The sequence below is a fragment of the Nipponia nippon genome, unplaced genomic scaffold (genome assembly GCF_047370975.1).
Source record: "Nipponia nippon isolate SJK-2023a ecotype South Korea unplaced genomic scaffold, ASM4737097v1 scaffold_8, whole genome shotgun sequence".
Lineage (NCBI taxonomy): Eukaryota > Metazoa > Chordata > Aves > Pelecaniformes > Threskiornithidae > Nipponia > Nipponia nippon.
Window position 1 is genome coordinate 46,369,934 of NW_028262402.1, and position 20,930 is coordinate 46,390,863.

The 20,930-nt window shown below is 41.1% G+C and overlaps 1 protein-coding gene across 1 annotated transcript in view; it reads left to right on the forward strand.

Moving 5' to 3' along the window:
• SLC1A1 (solute carrier family 1 member 1) overlaps nt 1-20,930 on the forward strand; it is a 58,252-nt gene that overhangs the window by 34,494 nt on the left and 2,828 nt on the right. Inside the window, exons 4-11 of the mRNA XM_087741750.1 lie at nt 743-857; nt 3,307-3,349; nt 5,205-5,312; nt 6,696-6,880; nt 10,984-11,091; nt 16,974-17,096; nt 17,632-17,826; nt 18,344-18,478. Coding sequence (XP_087597876.1) covers nt 743-857; nt 3,307-3,349; nt 5,205-5,312; nt 6,696-6,880; nt 10,984-11,091; nt 16,974-17,096; nt 17,632-17,826; nt 18,344-18,478 — 1,012 coding nt within the window. The remainder of the gene's footprint in view (nt 1-742; nt 858-3,306; nt 3,350-5,204; nt 5,313-6,695; nt 6,881-10,983; nt 11,092-16,973; nt 17,097-17,631; nt 17,827-18,343; nt 18,479-20,930) is intronic.

The following is a 20,930-nucleotide window of genomic DNA, read 5'->3' on the forward strand; positions in this document are numbered from 1 at the left end:
GGTCATCCAAATGCCTCCTTCTGACTACACTGAGATTTAGTAGTTTCATTTGCTTTAGGTTTGTTTGGATTTGGGGGAGGAAAAAAAAAAGAAAAAATAATGTACATTTGGAAAGGCCTACTATTTCATATAATAGAAAAAATGCCTAAAATGAAGCCACTAAAGTAAATGGAAAATTTGTCATTGATTTCAGTATTCACAAGGTCAAAGCTGGTATTTCTTGCCCATAATTGTTTATTTCAGCCTGTTTCTGAAGCCCTTCTTTTATGTAGCTTTATTGCTAACTAACTTTATCAAAACATCCTGTTGTATGTTGGGATCACAGGACAATGCACTTGTATCCATATCTGAAAGCTAGTAACAGGAAGAGCTTCGTAAGGCAAGAGGTAAACAGCAATTCAAAATATCACCATGCAAAAGTTGCAGAACACTTCAGCTGAAGCCCAGCTGAAGTAATTTACCCTCTCAGTGAGCAGTAGTGATTTAGTACCATACAAAAACAAAGCTAGAGTGCCTAAGTCCCGTGGCAAATATGCAGGTAGCTCCTGTGTTGGGGGAATCCACACATTGAAGGACACCACCTGTAGACTTCTTTTTTCTGAACAGCACTGCATGAACACCTAGGCAAAGCATCTGGTGAGTTTAGCTCACAAAGAATTCAGCTACACGGGGTACACTGAGGGAGGGTGCACCAGTACCTCTGCTTGCACTGTGAGCTCTTCTTCTGGCTCTCCTTCTGCAGGGATTGTCTTAGTTGTGACCATTAAACCCGGAGTGCCTCAAACAGCAAATGAGATTGACAGAGTGGGCAGTACCCCAGAAGTCAGTACTGTTGATGCCATGCTGGATCTGATCAGGTGAGGTTTTCTTTTTTAGTTTTGTTGTGGTTTAAGCTGGCAGGCAGCTAAAGACCACACAGCCGTTCGCTCACTGCCCCCCTCCCCATTGGGATGGGGGAGAGAATCGGGGGGGGAAAAAAAAAAAGAAAAAAAAGTAGAATTAGTGGGTTGAGAAAGACAGTTTAGTAGGACAGAAGTAGTATCGTAGGGACAAGTTTCCGTACCCTTATTGCAGAAGTCCAAACAAATACAAATAAATGTGATGTGTAATACAATAAAAATGCTTTCTAATGTTCAGATGAATAAGAAAAGAATAACTTGGATTCCAACAGGTTAGACATTTTAGAGTATATTCAAAGCAGTTTATTAAAAAAATTCCTCTTTACACCATAGACTTTGATTAATAAACCAGTGACAACAAAAACTCCTTTCTTCGCAGAAATTGATATGCAAGATTTACCTAGTATGAAGAAAATATCCAGAAAGGATTGAATGGTTGGCAAGTTACTGAGTGACAGCTTCTGTGTCATCCAGCACAGACAACCACCTGTAATTGCAGTGTTATGTTTCCCCTCCTCAAGGCAGGATGCAGAGTAACAGATGTAGTAAGGAAAGGTTTCTTAGGGTTGCACAGTCAACAAGTTTGCTGCATCACCAATAGCTATGGCAGCCTTATAAAGAGTCTTTCCCTGTCAGCATCCTGGAAAATGATAGATACTTCAAGTGGTTAGAAAAGGGAAACCCTTAGAAAAGTCTGCAGAAGGCTTGAACAGGTTTTCAGAGCTAATGTGTTTAAGGAATTAGAAAAAATTCACAAAAAAGGGATGCATTTCCAATAGTGGCTAAGTAGTTCCCTCAAAAATGTTACAGGAGCTTATTTTTTTTTTCTCCAGCTGTCCTGTATCACTATTCCTGCCCACTATTTTCTTTTTGTAGAATTTTTACTTAATCTGTCATGTAAGAATAAACTACCACATATCTAAAATTTGCTTTCTCAGCATTTTTTATTTCAGGAAATGTGACTTGCATTTGCAGATGCAACTCCAGACACACAGTTCTTTGACATTTGTAAAATACACACGCATATATATGTATATGTACATATCTGCCTTGAAAAAGTCACCATCCTATTTAATAGCAAATGTCTGCTGTCACCTGGGGCATCTCTGCCCCAGCACAGATCAAGGTAGAACTCTTTGAGAATAATTCAATTTGTCTGAGGTTTATATGTGAAAGAGTTTACAGTCCTCAACCCCACAGCCCCACGTCCAACAATCCACAGCTCTTCCCAGCCTCTGTCCCCTCCTGCCTGTGCATGACCAGAATGGCAGCGTCTTGGGTGGCTCATCTCATTCCTCATGGTCACTTGCCCAGGAATCGATGAGGGGAACCATGCAATCAGTTGCATTATAAAACCTAATGCAGTCTGTTACCAGTAGCTTCCACATGAACATTTCCACACGTATTCACATGGCTGATATAGCTCCATGCACAAAAAAGTCTTCTTATAGTAAGAAGCAGTGTGAATTGTAATTCAGAGTGGTCTGGGGTTTTGCTACAGTTTATAGCTCAGCTTCTTGTAAATAAATGTAAGACTAACTTTGGAGTTTGAGATCTGAAATTCACTTCTAAAGGAATTACAGTTACTTTTCCTACATGTTTATATTCATCAGATTTAAGATCCAAATCCAGACAGTCTTGTAAAGATTAAGGAAAACCCTAGGCTTGTACAAACTTCTCTTGCCTTCGAAGAAATTTTGCTTTAAAAACTTGAAAAATAAAGGCAGGAGTTGTGAAAGATCTGGAAGGGAGATAAAGGCTTCTGCTTCCATATATAAACTGCTTTTTTCTCCACTGGACTGTGTATTCAATAAATACCTAATTAATGCTTTTTTCTGCAATCGTTTGAATCTGAAATTGGAGCTTGGAAAGGAGGCACACAACTGGATTGCACTGCTTCTGATCTAATTTCCTGATTTTTCAGTGTGCAAATATGGTTCTTCACCCTGGAATAACACATGGGAATCTTCCATCAGCCAAGATTAATTTCTGAATTCAAAACCACAATAGAGCACACCAAATATCTGATTCTTCCAGCACAGTGTTTATAAGAGGTTTTTTTTTTCTACCTGTATTTGACAAATCCTATAAAAATGGTGTCACCTGTATTCCTTACGCAAATGATGGAGATGATGCAACAGGGAAAAAAGCCACCGGGTTTAGTAGCTTACCAACAGAAATGTCAAATACTGAAAAATAAGCCTGAAAATTCAACAGCAGGCAAACAGTCAGGTGATTGTCGGGAATCCTGAACCCTTAATTTCTTGTGTCTTTTTATCTGGCTGCTTTCTGGATAAAGGAACACAACCTGATCTGTTTTTCAAGCAGCAGAATTAATAATTTTTTTAATATAAACAACTTGTTTGTAGTATGCTGTAATGTTGAAATGCATCTGCTTTTTTAACAGGAATATGTTCCCAGAAAACCTTGTCCAGGCCTGTTTTCAACAGGTAGGGTTGAACGTTCCTCTTTGCTACTGTAGTTTTCATTGCTAGCTACAAATTACTCTTCTTTTATGTCCCCAAAAACTATGTCAGGTAAAAATTATTTCTGAGAAGCCCAGGAGTATCTTAATCTCCCATAAAAAGACTTCTTGGTTTCATTTCCATTATGATAAACACTCTGTTACCAGCTATTAAGTCCTTGATCATCCCTTGCAAAAAAACACTGTTTAGGAGCTGGGTGCAGAAACCAAGCAATGCATAAGACATGATTTTTCCTTTTGGGACAGTCAGAGGTAGAACCATGTCGTGATGCTCTGTTTCCTTGTTCTTAAAAAGCCTCAGTGTCTGATGAAATCTGCATAACTTAGCCCTCACCCCGATGTGTCTCACATCTAATGTCTATTGCCAGACCTGATGATCCATCTTAAGGAAAAGGCAGCTAATTGGTAAAGTCTGTTTGGGACATCTTTCAGAAAAAGTGAGATTTGCAAGATGAAAGAGGAAACTGCTGTCTGGATATCAGATTTACTTCAGATTCAGTCATGTTTATCTGTATATATATCAACTGGTTTTTGTGATGCTCTCTGCTTCCTTTTTATGTCTTTCCCAGGAAATGATGTTAACTATCCTGCTGAGCACTGCACTCAATGCATTTCCAGTTTATAAAACTTCTTAATCAGTTTTTCTCATATGTTAATTACTGTCACCCAACACTAAGGGGACAGACACGTTCTTTTAGGGATCCTTGGCAGAATGATGACAGCACTAAATCGTAGTTAAAATCAAAGCTTTATTTTCTTAACAGGATATTATGATTAGTATAGCACAGACTTTATAATCAGGATAACACAGGATTTCTATAAGCAGAATCAGTGTAGTACAATTTTGTAGCAACACCACTTAACTCATGGTTTCTAATCACCTGGACCCTCTGCAGATTGAGTCAAATCTTAATACTTCGTTTGCTGTATCAACATAAAAATCATAATCTAGACTCAAAAAATGTATAAAAGAATACGAGTCACTCCCTCAGTCCTTGGAGGAAGCAGACGATGGTGGAGGCGTCCCTGGCCACTGGGGGGTCACAGGTCTCACTGCCCAGCAGCAGCTCCGGTCCAAGTTCATCCTCAGGACTTGTAACTGCTTGGTTTTATGGACAGTGCTCTGGGTGCTGTTACACTTCCCTGTTCGGTGGCGGGGTCAACAACACCTGGCTGGCTGGGTGCCTGGGACCTTCAAGGCCGGCAAGAAGAGGAGTAGTCAGCCTGGCACCCAGGAATCTTGAGGCCGGTAGGGAGGGGAAGAAGAAATCTGTTTGATTCACCTACTTGGTGCACAGGACCTTCAGGACCTGATAATACAGGGAAAGGGAATGAGTAACTGACCAGCCTGGTCACAGAGAATGGGTGTTTGCATTATATAATGGCGTTACTTATGCTGACAACATCACCAAGGGTCTGGTTGTATCAGGTGCATCTGCTCTACGGATCTCTCCTGGGGTGGCTGTCGGCAATTCCCTCCAGACTGTTTGTCCCAACAAGAAGGCCCCTTGCGATTATCAGGAGCTCTAGCTCATCTCCCGCCAGACCGCACCAGGTCAACAGGGCACCCAAGAGTCTGGGGAGCAGAATTCATGGCATATTATCTGTGGATTACTCGTTTGATCTACAGCATTTGAAGTAAAGAACCGTGATGGCCCACATGAATTGGGAAATAACACATTTGTCTATGTTTGCTACCTTCAAGTCAGATTGGTTCTTTTTTCCCTTATTTTTATTGCGCAAAGGGTATACCTTTGTCCATCCTTCAGTTTCCTCATGCTTCTAAATAAGTTTTTCTATTTCTTTAAAAACTTTTCTAGTATAAAACCAAACGTGAAAAAGTTGAAGCTACAACTGGCATGGATAAAAATAGCTCCACATTTACAGAAGAACCTGTTACAACTGCTACGACAGCAGAGGCTTCAGAGGTGTGACCTTTATTGTTGTATTCCTTCATAATATATGAAGTGGGGAGAAAGAACATAGATTAAATTTGGTTTAGTTGACATGGTTAGTGATTGAGAAAAGGAAGGAAATGGTACATAGATAGATTTTAGCAAGGGCACAAAACTTAATAAGTAAATGCTAGAGGTGATTATGACAATCTTCAAGTTTAAGAATACTAGAGCAGTCCAAAGATAATAGATGATGTGAGAAAATAATCCATTCATATACCCCATTAAATGTATATACTAATGAATTGTCAATTTGCTGAGAAATTAAAAAAAACAGTCACTGTGGAAAGGCTAGATGTATAACAGCATGAGATGTTTGAGCAGCAATGAGATACCTAAGCACTGCAGAAAGAAAGGAATGGAAAATGGTAATAATTTTTTTTTAATGGAAAGCAAAACAAGGGAAGGCATTTGTTAATTAATAGTTTGTTACTCTGCAAAAAAACTGTAAAGAGACAAAGTGAAGAAGAGGTTTAACAAGCCTCTCATTAGAGGTGTGGAAAGCTTATGGGTGTTGATGGTTTATAAAGCCTAGAATTACACTGGAGGAGAGGGAGAAAGGAATTCAGTAGAATATGAACACAGAACTATGAACAGTACCAAATCAATATGCATTTTATTATACTCCTTCCAAAGTTCATCTCCTAGTAATGAGAGCATGAGAACATGAGCTATATGAAAAGATATGAATTAAATCCTGAAGCAGGGTGTAGTGAAGAATTGCACTCTTTCCTTCATATGTTCATACTGCACAAACACAGAGGAATGTGTGAATACCTACCTATTTAGTAGGATTTTTATGTTCTATGCATCCAATTCTGCTATAAATTATGCAGTTTCACCGATTTCAGCTGAACAATAGATTTTATACTTGGGGCAACATTGGACACTGTTGTCCCAGTTCTTACACAATGGGCTATTTATCTTAAATCTAGACAAACCCTTGAGTTGCTCAGAAATAACCACAAGGATTCTACCTCAGCTGTGTTTTGTTCTCCGCAGTAGGAAGTAAGTCTTGAGTATATTGAAGGCATGACTGTGGATACGTAGACCTTGCCATACTTTGTGTCAGAAGTCTGTAGAAAGGCCAACATAAATTAAGAGATGCTTTATCCCCTGCTAGGGTTTGGTCAGATCCTTGCATAGCTTTAAAATACAAAGCTTTCAAAGACAATTTAGTTCTACGTTCATTCCTGAACTTGCCCACTTGGCACTACCAGAAAGGGAATAAAGTGACTGGAGAAGAGCTCCGTGTCTTTTCAAAGAAAGATCTAAATGTGTTTTCATTTTAGAACTCTTTAAAGTAAATTCAGTGTTTTCAGATAGTAACTTTTTTCTCTTCAATCTAATCTGTAGAACAAAACCCAAGAATACAAAATCGTGGGCATGTATTCCGACGGCATCAATGTGCTGGGGTTGATCGTCTTCTGTCTTGTTTTTGGAATGGTTATTGGGAAAATGGGAGAGAAAGGACAAGTGCTGGTGGATTTTTTCAATGCACTGAATGAAGCTACAATGAGAATAGTTCAAATAATTATGTGGTAAGTCCAAGGACATACTGGGATTTTCTAACAACTTCTTTAAGCGGGTTTTGTCATTGAAGAGGTAGGAGCAAACTTATACTTCATATTTTCTCTTGCATAGTGCTTTACAGCATAAAACTTCAAAAGAAAGGCTGGTAAAAAGTTTTCTTTCTACAGAATTTGTTCCTTTTAAGGAAACTGGAAACAGGGCTTCCACTTATTATCTACTAAAGAAACAGTTCTATTGGTACACAAGAAACCTGGGTTTTCAGACGTTCTTGCTGGAGGTTTATATCAAGCCAGTACAACTGCACTAGTGATTAGAGGACTGTAGAAGCATTGCTACCCACATGCCTTTCTCAGTCTTGAACACCATTCCCTGATAGCCATTGTTCTGACAGGATAGCTGTCCTTGGAGCTAAGTTCATAGAATCATAGAATGCTTTGGGATGGAAGGGACCTTTAAAGGTCATCTAGTCCAACCCCCCTGCAATGGGCAGGGGCATCTTCAACTAGATCAGGTTGCCCCCATCCAGCCTGTCCTTGAATGTTTCCAAGGATGGGGCATCTACCACCTCTCTGGGCAACCTGTTCCAGTGTTTCACCACTCTCATCGTGAAAAATTTTTTTCTTGTGTTTAGTCTAAATCTATCTTCCTTTAGTTTAAAACCATTACCCCTTGTCCTGTTGCAGCAGGCCTTGCTAAAAAGACTATCCTTATCTTTCTTGTAGGCCCCCTTTAAGTATTGAAAGGCTGCAATAAGGTCTTCCTGGAGCCTTCTCTTCTCCAGGCTGAACAACCCCAGCTTCCTCAGCCTTTCCTCATAGGAGAGGTGTTCCAGCCCTCTGATCATTTTTGTGGCCCTCCTCTGGACCCACTCCAACAGGTCCATGTCCTTCCTGTGCTGAGGACCCCAGAGCTGGACACAGTACTCCAGGTGGGGTCTCACCAGAGCAGAGCAGAGCAGAGGGGCAGAATCACCTCCCTCGACCTGCTGGCCACACTTCTTTTGATGCAGCTCAGGACATGGCTGGCTTTCTGGGCTGCGAGAGCACATTGCCGATCATGTCCAGCTTTTCCTCTATCAGTACCCCCAAGTACTTCTCCGTAGGGCTGCTCTCAATCCCTTCATCCCCCAGCCTGTACTGATACTGGTGACCTTGCCCTGACCCTGGTGCAGGACCTTGCACTTGTCCTTGTTGAACCTCATGAGGTTGAGATGTGGTTTTCAAGCTTGTCCAGGTCCCTCTGGATGGCATCCCGTCCCTCAGGCATGTCAACTGCACTGCTCAGCTTGGTGTCACCTGCAAACTTGCTGAGGGTGTGCTCAATCCCTCTGTCTATGTCATTGATGAAGATATTAAACAGCACTGGCCCCAGTACGGACCCCTGAGGGACACCACTTGTCACTGATCTCCATCTGGACATTGAGCCATTGACCACTACCCTCTGGATGTGACCATCCAGCCAGTTTGCTGTCCACCAAACAGTCCACCCATCAAATCCATATCCTTCCAATTTAGAGAGAAGGATGTTGTGGGGACCGTGTCAAAGGCCTTACAGAAGTCCAGATAGATGACATCCATAGCTCTTCCCATGTCCACTGATGTAGTCACTCCATCACAGAAGATCACTAGGCTGATCAGGCAAGACTTGCCCTTGGTGAAGCCATGCTGGCTGTCTCAAATCACCTCCCTGTCCTCCATGTGCCTTAGCATAGCTTCTAGGAGGATCTGTTCCATGATCTTCCCAGGCACAGAGGTGAGGCTGACAGGTCGGTAGTTCCCAGGATCCTCCTTTCTACCCTTTTTAAAAATGGGTGCAATGCTTCCCTTTTTCCAGTCACTGGGGACTTTACCTGACTGCCATGACTTTTCAAATATCATGGAGAGTGGCTTGGCAACTACATCAACCAGTTCCCTCAGGACTTTGGGATGCATCTTGTCAGGACCCATAGACTTATGTATGTTCAGGTTCCTCAGGTGGTCGCGAACCTGATCTTCACTTACAGCGGGGAGGAACTTTTCCCCCTGATCCCTATCAAATGGTCCGTTGACTCGGGAGGTGTGAGGAGAGAGGTTGCCAGTGAAGACTGAGGCAAAAAAAGTTGTTGAGCACCTCAGCCTTCTCCTCGTCTGTTATTACCAGCTTGCCAGCTTTGCTCATCAGAGGGGGTATGCTTTCTTTAACCTTCCTTTTCTGGCTGGCATACCTGTAGAAGCCCTTCTTATTATTCTTTGTCTCCCTCGCCAGGTTCAGCTCCAGCCAAGCCTTGGCCTTCCTGATCCCATCCTTACGCAACCGGGCAGTGTCCCTGTACTCTTCCCAAGATACCAGTCCCTGCTTTCACTGCCTATGCATTCTCTTCTTGCCCTTTAGTTTGACCAACAGGCCATGACTCAGCCATGCTAGCCTCTTGCCTTCCTTGCCTGGTTTCTTGCATCTGGGGATTGATTCTAAAGTTCCTTTAGAAATATAAATAAATATACAAACCACAGCACAGAGCAAAATCCCAACTGGTATGCAAAATACAACTCAGCATCAGTTATCTTCTGCTCATAGGTTTTGTGAGACAACATTCTCACAATATTCTCTCATAATATTCTCAGACAGGAAAAACAATTTTAAAATGTAGCAACTCATCTGATAGTGTTTGGTTGGACTTCACAGCTATTCACAGTGCTTTTGTCCATACAGATCACAATTACAGGATCAGGACCATAAGCACACACAATTCTTTCCAGAGTTTGGTCCTACATGTGGAGTGACTTGTGCCATTTACTGCAATACTCTGCTCATATCCACATGTTTCAAACAGTAGCTTATCAGGTCTGGCCCTTCCATGGATTTTTCTTCCATCCCAACACACTGAGATGCCTGTAAAACAGTAAACCTGTCCAAGGTTTAGTTGTACGCTTCTTGCTGCCTTTAAAGGAAGGTAAATTAGTTTCTGCAACTTGTCCTGAGCTAGGCAGCTGGTTCATTCACCAGCTGAGTTACAGCCCCGTGAAACAGGCTGCCTCGCTCTGCAGCAAATAACCACTAATGAGACCTGAGAGTTAGCGCATGCCACAGATACAGGATCCTACCTATAAGCTGACTATCCAGTGTCTTGCATGTGCTTGAAGCTGTGGCTACAGGCTCCCTGTGTTTCTACAGATGTGGGAGCTGTTGCCTTGAATAAGGTAAAGTTTGATGCTGGCGGTGTGAGGAATTAGTTCTGCTTTCACCAAGTTCAGGGCTCAGAAGGAACTAGGAGTCCCTGCTTTGCACAGGGACAAGGTACTATTTTATTTGTGAGATAGCACACACACATTTTTTAAATTTATAATTTATATTTTTAAACTGATACATTTTATATATTCACAAACTTGTAAATTAATTTATACTACTCAGAGCTCTGAAGTGGCAACTTGTCTCTATGACAGCCTACTCTCTGGTACCAAAAGGAATGCAGTGGAGCTGGTGCTAGCCTAAGTCCTGATTTTTGCCTTGAATTTTCTGTAGGCAGTAGCCCATGCAGCTATTGATGTCTGTAAGGCATGTCCTTGCGTAAGTTTACTGAGGGATGGTGACCCCTCCATCAAGCAACACACTGATGACTGTACTATCCCAACATACTAAAATCACTCTTACTCTGTGCAGGTGACCCACATATAGACCCCAGTGCTGCAGGGCAGCTACTGTAAGCACAGGAGACCTTCCCATCTGTGTGTGCTTGCAGAATGCACAGATATTCGTCTCAGCCCTGCAGACTTCCACCTCTAAGTAAGCTTATGGCTGTGCATAAACATTTGCTGCAGTAGGGCAAAGCCCACACCCCTTCACAGCTTCCGTGTATTCTGTGACACCAGGTCATACAGTACTTGATAGACTATGCATAGGATTTCATTTACTCTGATTTTCCTCATCTTTTTTCATCACCGCTATTGTAGTCTTGCTGCAAGTGAATAAAGTCAGTTGTATAATGGAATGTAAAAAAAATCTTCGGTTGTGTAACAGAATATAAAAAAAATTCTTCTATCTGTTGTAAAAAGTTATACTGTGCAAGAAATTTTTCTGTGGTGAGCATGCAATATTTCTGAGAATGCATTTTAATTGCTTTATTTTTGCTTTCTAGGTATATGCCAATTGGTATTGTGTTTTTAATTGCTGGGAAGATAATAGAAGTTGAGGACTGGGAAATATTTCGTAAACTGGGTCTTTATATGGCTACAGTACTAAGTGGGTATGTAATTTTTTAAAGATGAAATTAAATGTGTGCAGTTTTTAGAGGTTAGTTGATTACAACTCAATTATCCACAACACCCAGCCTCTTCTAGGTCAGAGACAAAAATTCCTGTCAGTGAAAATTATGTGAGGATGTTTTGAATGCAGGTTTTGCTGAATGTGTGTTTTGTTTTAAAAAGTCACTGCCTTGCATTCTCAAAAAAAAAAAGCAAAGGCTGTTCTGGTATTCATTGTTTCATCTTCTCAGCTTGGTGCTGAAACAGATATCGTATTTTTGAGAGTAGTAATGCTTCTGTAAGATAGTAGAAGAAGTTGCAAAAGGGTGAGGTTGTGAATTATGGCTTATTGGGGGTTGCCAGCCTATTGAAAATACACGAATATCTGGATTAAGCTGGGAATCTCCATGGGACCTGTGGGACCAAGGTGTACCAGCACAGGCCCAGCTCCACTGCCCAGTACAAATGCATAGCAAGTGCAGTGCACAATAAATGATGCCAAAGAGGAAACTGATCCCTTCCCACTTCAGTGCAGAGCAGGCAGCGGACATCGAGAGAAGCCCTGGGGATTGCACTGTTTGTTAGTTACTCCTTCAAGGCAAAGGTAGCTGGTGAAACTGCAAAAGCAGGAGTTGCTATATGAATAACTTAGCCAAGCATCAGAACTTTTTTTCTATTCGTTTTCTAGACCCTTGGCTGTGTAGAACAGTCTGGGGTGGAGGAGGTTACAGCTGCACAATGTGGAGCCTTAGAAGGGGCAGCTTAATTGCTCCAAGTGATATAAGTTATAATACTAGATCATTATATATCTCTGAAGACTATCCTACAAAGAACCCTTTTGATAGATAAATGGATATTACAGTCCCAATAAGTTAAATGCATTTAAATTTCTATTTCCAGTTCAGTGAAGCATAACTTCTAGGCTGCCTTGGTTGATTGCCTTAGCATCCACTCCTATAATTCCTTCAGTATACTAAGGATTTATTCATGTTTTGTCTAGAGGCTAGATCCAAAGTTGTTCAAGAGCTTCTTTTCCCCCACTTTATGCATATGCATGCTATTCTTCAAATGTCATTCACATGCTTTCTGACAACCAAGCAGAGAGAAGGGTAGTATATTAGTCTTAAATGCAAACTTCTCTATGAATAGTCAAGAAGGATCTCTTCTTTTTTTGCATTAATCTTTGCTAGATAATTGTATTTATTTCAAAGATGTTGTTTTGTTTTATGCATAAGCCAGTATGTTTGGACTAGCTGTTCAAAAATCGTTTGCGATATAATGACTTTCTAAGTAAAAATTACAGCTCCAGAAATAGCACTGAATCATGAATTTTCCAAAATGTTACAGAGATGAGTGCAAGTTATGTTTATCTAATGCATAATGCAGTTTTTTGAGAGTTTCCATTTACACTTGGAAAAGAAATAAAATTTTTAAAGGATGCAAAAGTTGATGTTTACCAAGAGACTGTAAATCAAGAGACTAATATTTTCAATATAAATTATGAGACAGTGACCACAACTTAGGTAGAAGGCATTTATAGAATGACACTGTATTGTTTCTGCAGGTTTTCTATTAACTGCAATTAACTCAGAGGAGGAATATGTTGAATGGATTATTACTGTCCTTTGACTTCAGGTTTAGATCAGGTAGCAAGTTTTACAGTTTTAGATCTGATACCAAGTTTTATGACTTCTTACCTGTTAATGGTTACTATTCTATGGAATCATAGAATCATTTAGGTTGGAAAACACCTTTAAGATCATCCAGTCCAACTGTTAACCTAACACTGCCAAGTCCACCACTAAATCATGTCCCTAAGCACCACATCTACACATCTTTTAAATACCTCCAGGGATGAGAACTCCACCACTTCCCTGGGCAGCCTGTTCCAATGCTTAACAAACCTTTTGGTGAATAAATTTTTCCTAATATCCAATCTAAACCTCCCCTGGAGCAACTTGAGTCCATTTCCTCTTGTCCTATCACTTGCTACTTGGGAGAAGAGACCAACCCCCACCTTGCTACAACCTCCTTTCAGGTAGTTGTAGAGAGGAATAAGGTCTCCTCTCAGCCTCCTTTTCTCCAGGCTAAACAACCCCAGCTCCCTCAGTCGCTCCTCGTAAGACTTCTGTGCTAGACCCTTCACCAGTTTCATTGTTCCTCTTTGGATGCGCTCTAGCATATCTAGACCCTTCTTGGCCACCTGGGCACACTGCTGGCTCATATTCAGCTGGCTGTCGACCAGCACCCCCACGTCCTTTTCTGCCAGGCAGCTCTCCAGCCACTCTTCCCCAAGCCTGTAGCATTGCATGGGGTTGTTGTGACCCAAGCGCAGGACCCAGCACTGAGCCTTGTTGAATCTCATACAGTTGGCCTCATCCCATCAATCCAGCCTGTCCAGATCCCTCTGTAGAGCCTTCCTACCCTCCAGCAGATCAACACTCCCACCCAGCTTGGTGTCTTCTGCAAACTTACTGAGGGTGCACTCGATCCCCTCATCCAGATCGTTGATTAAATGATTAAACATTAAACAGAGCTGGCCCCAATACTGAGCCCTGGGTAGCACCACTTGTGACTGGCCACCAATTGGACTTAACTCCGTTCACCAGCACGCTTTGGGCCCAGCCATCCAGCCAGTTTTTTACCCAGCAAAGAGTATGCCTGTCCAAGCCATGAGCAGCCAGTTTCTCTAGGAGAATGCTGTGGGAAATGGTGTCAAAGGCCTTACTAAAGTCCAGGTAGACAACATCCACAGCCTTTCCCTCATCCACTAAGTGGGTCACGTTGTCATAGAAGGAGATCAGGTTAGTGAAGCAGGACCTGCCTTTCATAAACCCATGCTGACTGATCACCTGGTTGTTCTGTATGTGCTGCATGATGTCACTCAGGATGATCCGCTCCATAACCTTCCCCAGCGCCAAGGTCAGGCTGACAGACCTGTAGTCCCCTTCCAGCCCTTCTTGTGGAGTTGTACTGTGACAGGGCATATCTTCCTTAAGATGTGTGTCAAGACACAGTGCTTTCTCCAGAGTACTTTGATTGCAAAGTAAACTACCACCACATACAGTGTCCCGTTCAGGCGGTAACCATGGGCTTGACAGGCACAGCAATTTTAAGTACATTCCCAGGTACCATCAAAAAGATTGTATATGGTAAGGGTGCCACTCTTTCTCTCCATCCTTGGAGAGAAAAAAGTCTCTGTTCCACTGAACTCCCCTGCACATGCCACGATTTTCCCTGATGGGTGCTAGGGTAGATCTCTGCAGCATTTCTGTCTCTTACAGGATGGCCTATAGTGAGTGATGCTCAAGGTATTGTGGAGAAGGGCTAACAGCAGCACGTTCTCTCCAAAACTCACCATCAGGGAGACCGTGTTGTAATCAGATCACAGGAGCAAAGATGACAATGTACACACAAGGCTATAGGCTGCAGGGAGAAGGTGCTTGTTCCACATTCTCCAGCCTGCAAGAATACCCTTTTTCCCACCTCTCGGCAAACAGGAGAGATTGTGCTCTTTCTTTGTTTTGGTTTCTTAAACACTGCTGTTCCCATCATCTTTTTGTTTTTCATCCTTATTTGCTTGACCTTGTCTGTTTACAGTGTCTTCTGTTCATCAGCATCTTCTGTAGCTGTCTCTATTGCCATCCCTTTAAGCTTGATCCTGAGAATTGCAGGTTATTTTAAACATATTTCTTGTATTCCCTATCAAGAAAAATGTGCAAGAGCATGAGGGCTGGTGCATCTTACCCTTCTCTTCCTTTCCTTTAACTTCCCTCTCCAGCTCATCTTCTATCTCACCTTCTTCCCAGCTTTATTATTCATGACCTTTCACATTCTTAGCCCTACCAGCTCTCACCCACCATTGTCTGCAACGCATCTCAGTCTTCATGTCTCATTCAGGTCACCATGAGGGAACAGACTTCCCCCAGTGCCTCTGCTCTAAGTGGCCGCTAAATATCTTCAGCCTTTCACTTTTAATGGTGGCAGTGTCAGGATGAGGGCATGTTAGCAGTCACAGAGGAGGAAAATCAAAGTAGGAGGCATAATACAAGTGCCAAAGAACTCACAGCCTGAGGTGGAAAAAAAAAAAGGATGCTGCAGCAAGCAGACTCTCTCTTGCCTGTGCCTTTGTCTCGTCTGAAAGCAGCAAGGCAGCTTCATCTCTGGACGCTATAAGGAATGCCAGTTTGGGATTCTGAGGGACAAGGTTCTTCCTATGTTAAAACTGAACACCGTTAGAATTTCTTTTTTCAGTTGCTGATTATGATTTTTTGGTATAAAAACTTCTGCTGCTTCCTGAAAATAAATATTAATTCAAATTTGTTTCATGAAAATCAGTAGTAGCAAAGCAGATATGCACAAGTACTTTATTTTGGATAATGTGATGTTCATGCTGCCACTAAAAAAGTGCAGATCTAAATTTTTCAAAATAGCTATTAGCAAGTCAGTGTTCTTCTAGATGTAGACATACTTGAAATGTTTACTGTCATCAGCATTTTGTTAAGACACCCAGCAACACCCATACCACTATATTTTTTCCATATGTTTTGTAGAATTCAGTTTGTTCTCAGGCACCATTGTAAAAATTGTTAGATTTCTTTCTAGAGTTCTTTACAAAGTTCTATCAATACACATTGCGTGCTGCTATTTACATTCCACTAAATAAGTCATTTGTTCACATACAGAATGAAAACTTTAATGCTTTTAAAAAGATAATATTTCCAAGGAAACAAATAGTTAGGTTTTCTGGGTGATTTTTGCTGCTGTTGTGGATTTCTGTACTGTGGCTACTGCTCTCTTAATTGCCTGGTTTTGGCAGAACAAATGGTACCATGGTTTATCACTATCAGCTGCTCTGAAATCGTAAAGCACTATTATAACACAGTAACATTTACAAGAACATCTTGTGAGGACAGAATAAAAATCCCAAGGTCATACATGACGACAGTTCTGGGCTTTATGTTTCCAGGCTATGATAATTTCTTTTCACAAGAAGCTGATGCTGCTATAATTGCTTGCAATCTTGGAACACGGGAAATCTTTCATAGACCCTTCACATATATTTCATGTCAAATATACTCAGAGCAGGCTGTTTACCTCTAATCTTAATGCCCACAAAACTCTGCATTCATATGCATTCAGGATTAATGCATAATGTTCAAAATTAATGCACAAGTTGAAGGATGAATTTGTCTCTGAGACTCATCCAAATATCCAGACAAATACACCTGAGCAGCTGAAGTCAAGAGGACAGTTGGATCTTTTGCATGTCAACACACTTAGTTTAAAAAATTAATAGTTTTAAAAGACAGTATTTTAGCATCTTAAAACATTGAAGATGGTGAGACTACAGTTTCTGCAGAAAGATGTGGACTTATCTGTTCCTGACTGGGAACTGTATTTACCTTTAATTCCAAAACATTTTCTATAACAAAGGCAGATAAACTTAGAAAAATCATTTGGTTTGTTTTTCTGATTTGTCTCTAGTCTACAATTGTAAGGATCTGGCAGGAGAGTGGAGTGTTTTACAGTATTTCAAATCACCCTCTGCACATCAGTTTAAATATTATTTATTGCTTTAGTTTTCTCATCTTCATAAGTTTAAAATTATTTCCAATATATTAGTTAATTCTTGTTCTACTTTGGAAAGAGAGACAATTAATAATGTCTCTCCCCCTTGCAAAAGAAAGTGTAGAACTGCATTTGTCTGCATTTTTTTTAAGATTGTATACTCTCTAGGTTTTGAATGTAGGTGTCACTAAAGTCACCTTTAGTGTTTCATAAGTGTGCCTGAGGACAGAACTAGATACCTATTATCACTGTCTTACTAAAACAAGGCGATGAGATGGATCCATTTGTTTAACTAGTCCATTTTATTTTGCAGACTTGCAATCCATTCCACTATAATTCTGCCACTGATCTACTTGATAATAGTACGGAAAAATCCTTTTCGGTTTGCCATGGGGATGGCTCAGGCACTTCTGACGGCCCTCATGATTTCTTCCAGGTAAACAAAAGAAACATTTATATTCTGTAATGTTCTTAGTAGTAATTGTTTGTGCTCTGATTTTATTGCTATTTTGTTACATACCCTGATTTCACCTGGACAATTCTAAATCCCCTGGAGGTTGAAATACTATTTTCATCAGTATTTCTGTAGTACCCAAAGGGGGGCTGGCATTACACCAAATGAGCGTCTGTCCCTTCCAGGAGGAGACAGTTCTTTGCCATTCAGTTCATTAGTCACAGACTTGCTAGAGTTTAAGCTGTTGCACTGTTCCTGTGACTACATGCATCATGATGATATTACCATGTAATTTTGAGGATAACTAAGACTTTGTTATTTCTTTCCATAATTAGAAGAGAAAACAGAAGTTACTTTGCTTTTAAAGCCAACTCTCACTTTCATGGTGCAGCCTTCCTGTCTGCCTTAGATCTCCATTTAAGTCTTAGAGCAGATGAGGCTCTGAGGAAAAGGAAAGATAAGGGAAATGGTATATGGTGTTGTGTGTGCTTACTTTGTGTGTTTATCTATGTGCCAGTTCAGCAACTTTGCCTGTCACCTTCCGCTGTGCAGAAGAAAAAAACTTCATTGACAAAAGAATTACCAGGTTCGTTCTTCCGGTTGGCGCTACCATCAACATGGACGGCACAGCTCTTTATGAAGCAGTAGCAGCTGTATTTATTGCACAACTGAATGACTTAGAGCTGGATATTGGCCAAATAGTTACCATTAGGTAAGACTAAAGCCATCACACACATTTTGTTGGAGGTGGTTTTTTTGATTAATGGTACATTAACTTTGGATACCCCATGGGAAAGTTGAAACTGTCATTCACAGCACAGGAAGTAACAGGAACATTCTCACCCCTTGGTCTGAGGCCTCGCCTGTGCAACCTGATGAGGAGGTGAGACGGGCCAGGACATGCAGCTGGTACACAACATCATTCTGGAAATTGCCATTATTCTTCCACTGTAAACACTTGCAAACCCAACTCGATCTCTACGTCTGATCTGTCCAGTTTGCTTGTTAGTTATGTGTTGCCTGTTGTTCTGCACTGTAACCATAACAATATCTATACATGACTTCTCCCATAAACTTGTCACCAGACTTTGAGTAGGTACTATTCGAGAGGAAAACTGGAACATTTGGGCTTCTTTCTTGCAGTGAAATAAGCCTGTGTGTGCCAGAAAATAGTTTCTGTGAGCAACATGTATTCTGAATGCCTTTTCTGGGCTTTATTTGGGATTTAGTGTCACAGCTACAGCAGCCAGCATCGGGGCTGCAGGCGTCCCCCAAGCCGGACTTGTCACCATGGTGATTGTACTGAGCGCCGTCGGCCTACCTGCTGAAGATGTTACTCTGATCATTGCAGTTGACTGGCTTCTGTAAGTTTAAAGCACTTAATACTTAATTATTTTTCCTTTTTTTTAATGTTTACATAAGTTGTGTGGGAACATGTGGGTCTGAGAAAGACAGCAACAAAATCACTTAGGACTGTTGCAGGAATTGGACAAAGATTCTTCTTGTGGACAGACTTGTTCAATACAGAGTTGAATGCAGTAGTGGCTTTAATTCTGAGAGAAGCCCAGCTGCGTGGGATGGCAGTGAATAACCTCACATCCAATGGTGCTATCAACCTTAAAATAGTGGCCACAGCATAAATAAATCATGAGCATAATACGCGGGAAAGACAAATTTGACAGCACCAAGGAGTGCCTCTGGAGTGTCAGCTGCCACCATATTATGATATATTCATACACCATTCATAAAAATCAAATGCAGCCACAAGGAGAACATCTCAGCTGATTTCCACAAAGCACGTAAAATCCCTACACTGGTGAAGAGGCACTGGAGCACAACATGAAATAAGCAAAGCTGGTCCTGGACTCCACATGGACACACATGGCAGGCTGTACATGGGTCTGTGCTGCCAGCATTGCTTTGCTAGGGCTGTTCTTCACTGAGAGTTTTTTAAAGACCCAGCCCCTTGATCAGCAGGCACACACATGCAAACTCGGAAAGCATTCCTTATGTCTAATCCAAACCATCTCACCTCAGCACATGAAAACCACTCAGTCCCATTAAGCATCTCTTTCTGGAGAGAAGCATTTTCACCAGAAATCTTTTTTGTTCAGCTTACACTGAGATGTTTCTCTGCTACTTTTGCAAAAGCCCAAAGAATCACAGAGTGTATTCTGGAGTTCAGAAGGACATCAGCATTCAGTTTCGTCCCATGATTCACTGGGAAAGAGTAACAGGATTCACAAGATAAGGAGTATAACTTCAGTTTGTAATACAGCTTTTTTACCTCCTAAACTGTGCAAGCTTTAGTGCTCAGACCAAGTTCTTGTTCACCTGCAGTAACTCAGCATGGATGATATTTCATTGGTATCAATGCAGAGCTCTTAATCATTTCGTGGTCTCTGCATGTATTCTTCTTGGGCTCGTATTTACACTCGAGGTAAATGTATTTGTGTTTCTCCTCACCCTTTCCAGTCATTTTCTTGAAGGATTTCTGGCAGCAACCTATGTATTTCACAGATATATATAATTTACTTGATTATGTAACTCAGTTTTTCAAGCTGTAGAGAGAAATGCCAGTCTCCAGAAAACCAGGGCTGTTGAATGGATCCAAGAATTTGGTTTCTGTACAAGCATAATTGCTCCAAACAAAACAGCTCCAGCCAGAAGTGCATTCTCCCTATCAAGTGTCTACAACAGGGTCTAATAGCTTTGTTTGCTGTGCTCCACAATCATTTCATTTTCTCCAGCTCTCTTCTTTTCCCAGTGGGCATTTAGTTTTGTTAAGGATGGTGAAGATCAGTACAAACTGCTGGCTCAGAGCATCTAAAGAAGAGTGTAAGAACAGAACAAATGTATATTGGTTCTTTTCCCAAAGTACTGTCTTAGCCTCCTGCAAATTGCAGCTCACAGAGTTCCTGAGCTGGAGGTGGTTTTTGTTTTAACAGTTCTCAATAGATTTCTTCTTCTTCCATGAATGCCTCATTGCTTTTGGGACCCATATAAACTTGTAGGTTTCCACAAGTCCCGTGCAGAGGAATTCCACATAACAATGTGTTGTGCAGAGACATATTTTCGTCTGTTTTAATGTACGTCCTAATAATTTTATTTGATGCCCTCTAATTCTTTTAAGGGAGTGAGAGAGAGAGGAAGAGAACAGTAATTCCCTGTTTCTCACAGTCATCATAATTTTATGGATATGATCTTATTCCACTTTGAAAGTCCACAACTTAAGTGATTCTTAGGCACAATATGAATACATGGAAGCTACCTGTTCCACCATGAAACAGATAAAGAGTTCAAGCTGATTCTGAGATACTTTTCAGATTAGGGTGTCTTGCTGTGTAAAGCAAATTAAAGATTAATTTCATGTACCAGGGATCATTGGCAATGCGTTTTGCACCTCAGCAGATGGAATGCACATCATGAAACCACGTAGATTATTAACACTTTTGTCTTTTGTACTTATTGCCTAAAATGTATTATTTTGCAACCTGCTAGTAGTGGCTCATTAACAATCCTCTAGTTAATTCTGAACTTACCAAGGTTTTATTACACAGGCTTGAGGAGTACTTCCGTGTTTTTAATGAAGAATACAAAGATTTTGAGAATAGAAAAGAAGTATTATGAAAGATGAGTTTCCAGTGCTTTACCCCCTCTCTTCCTTTCCCTACCATATATTTCCTTTCCTCATGGAGAACACATGGGCATTTTTTAGCACTGGAGTTCAGCAGAAAGAAAAACAGGGAAGCATGACCTTCCATGGTCCTTACCTCACTTCCACGTCACGTTTCAAACTTTGCTATATTGCATGGT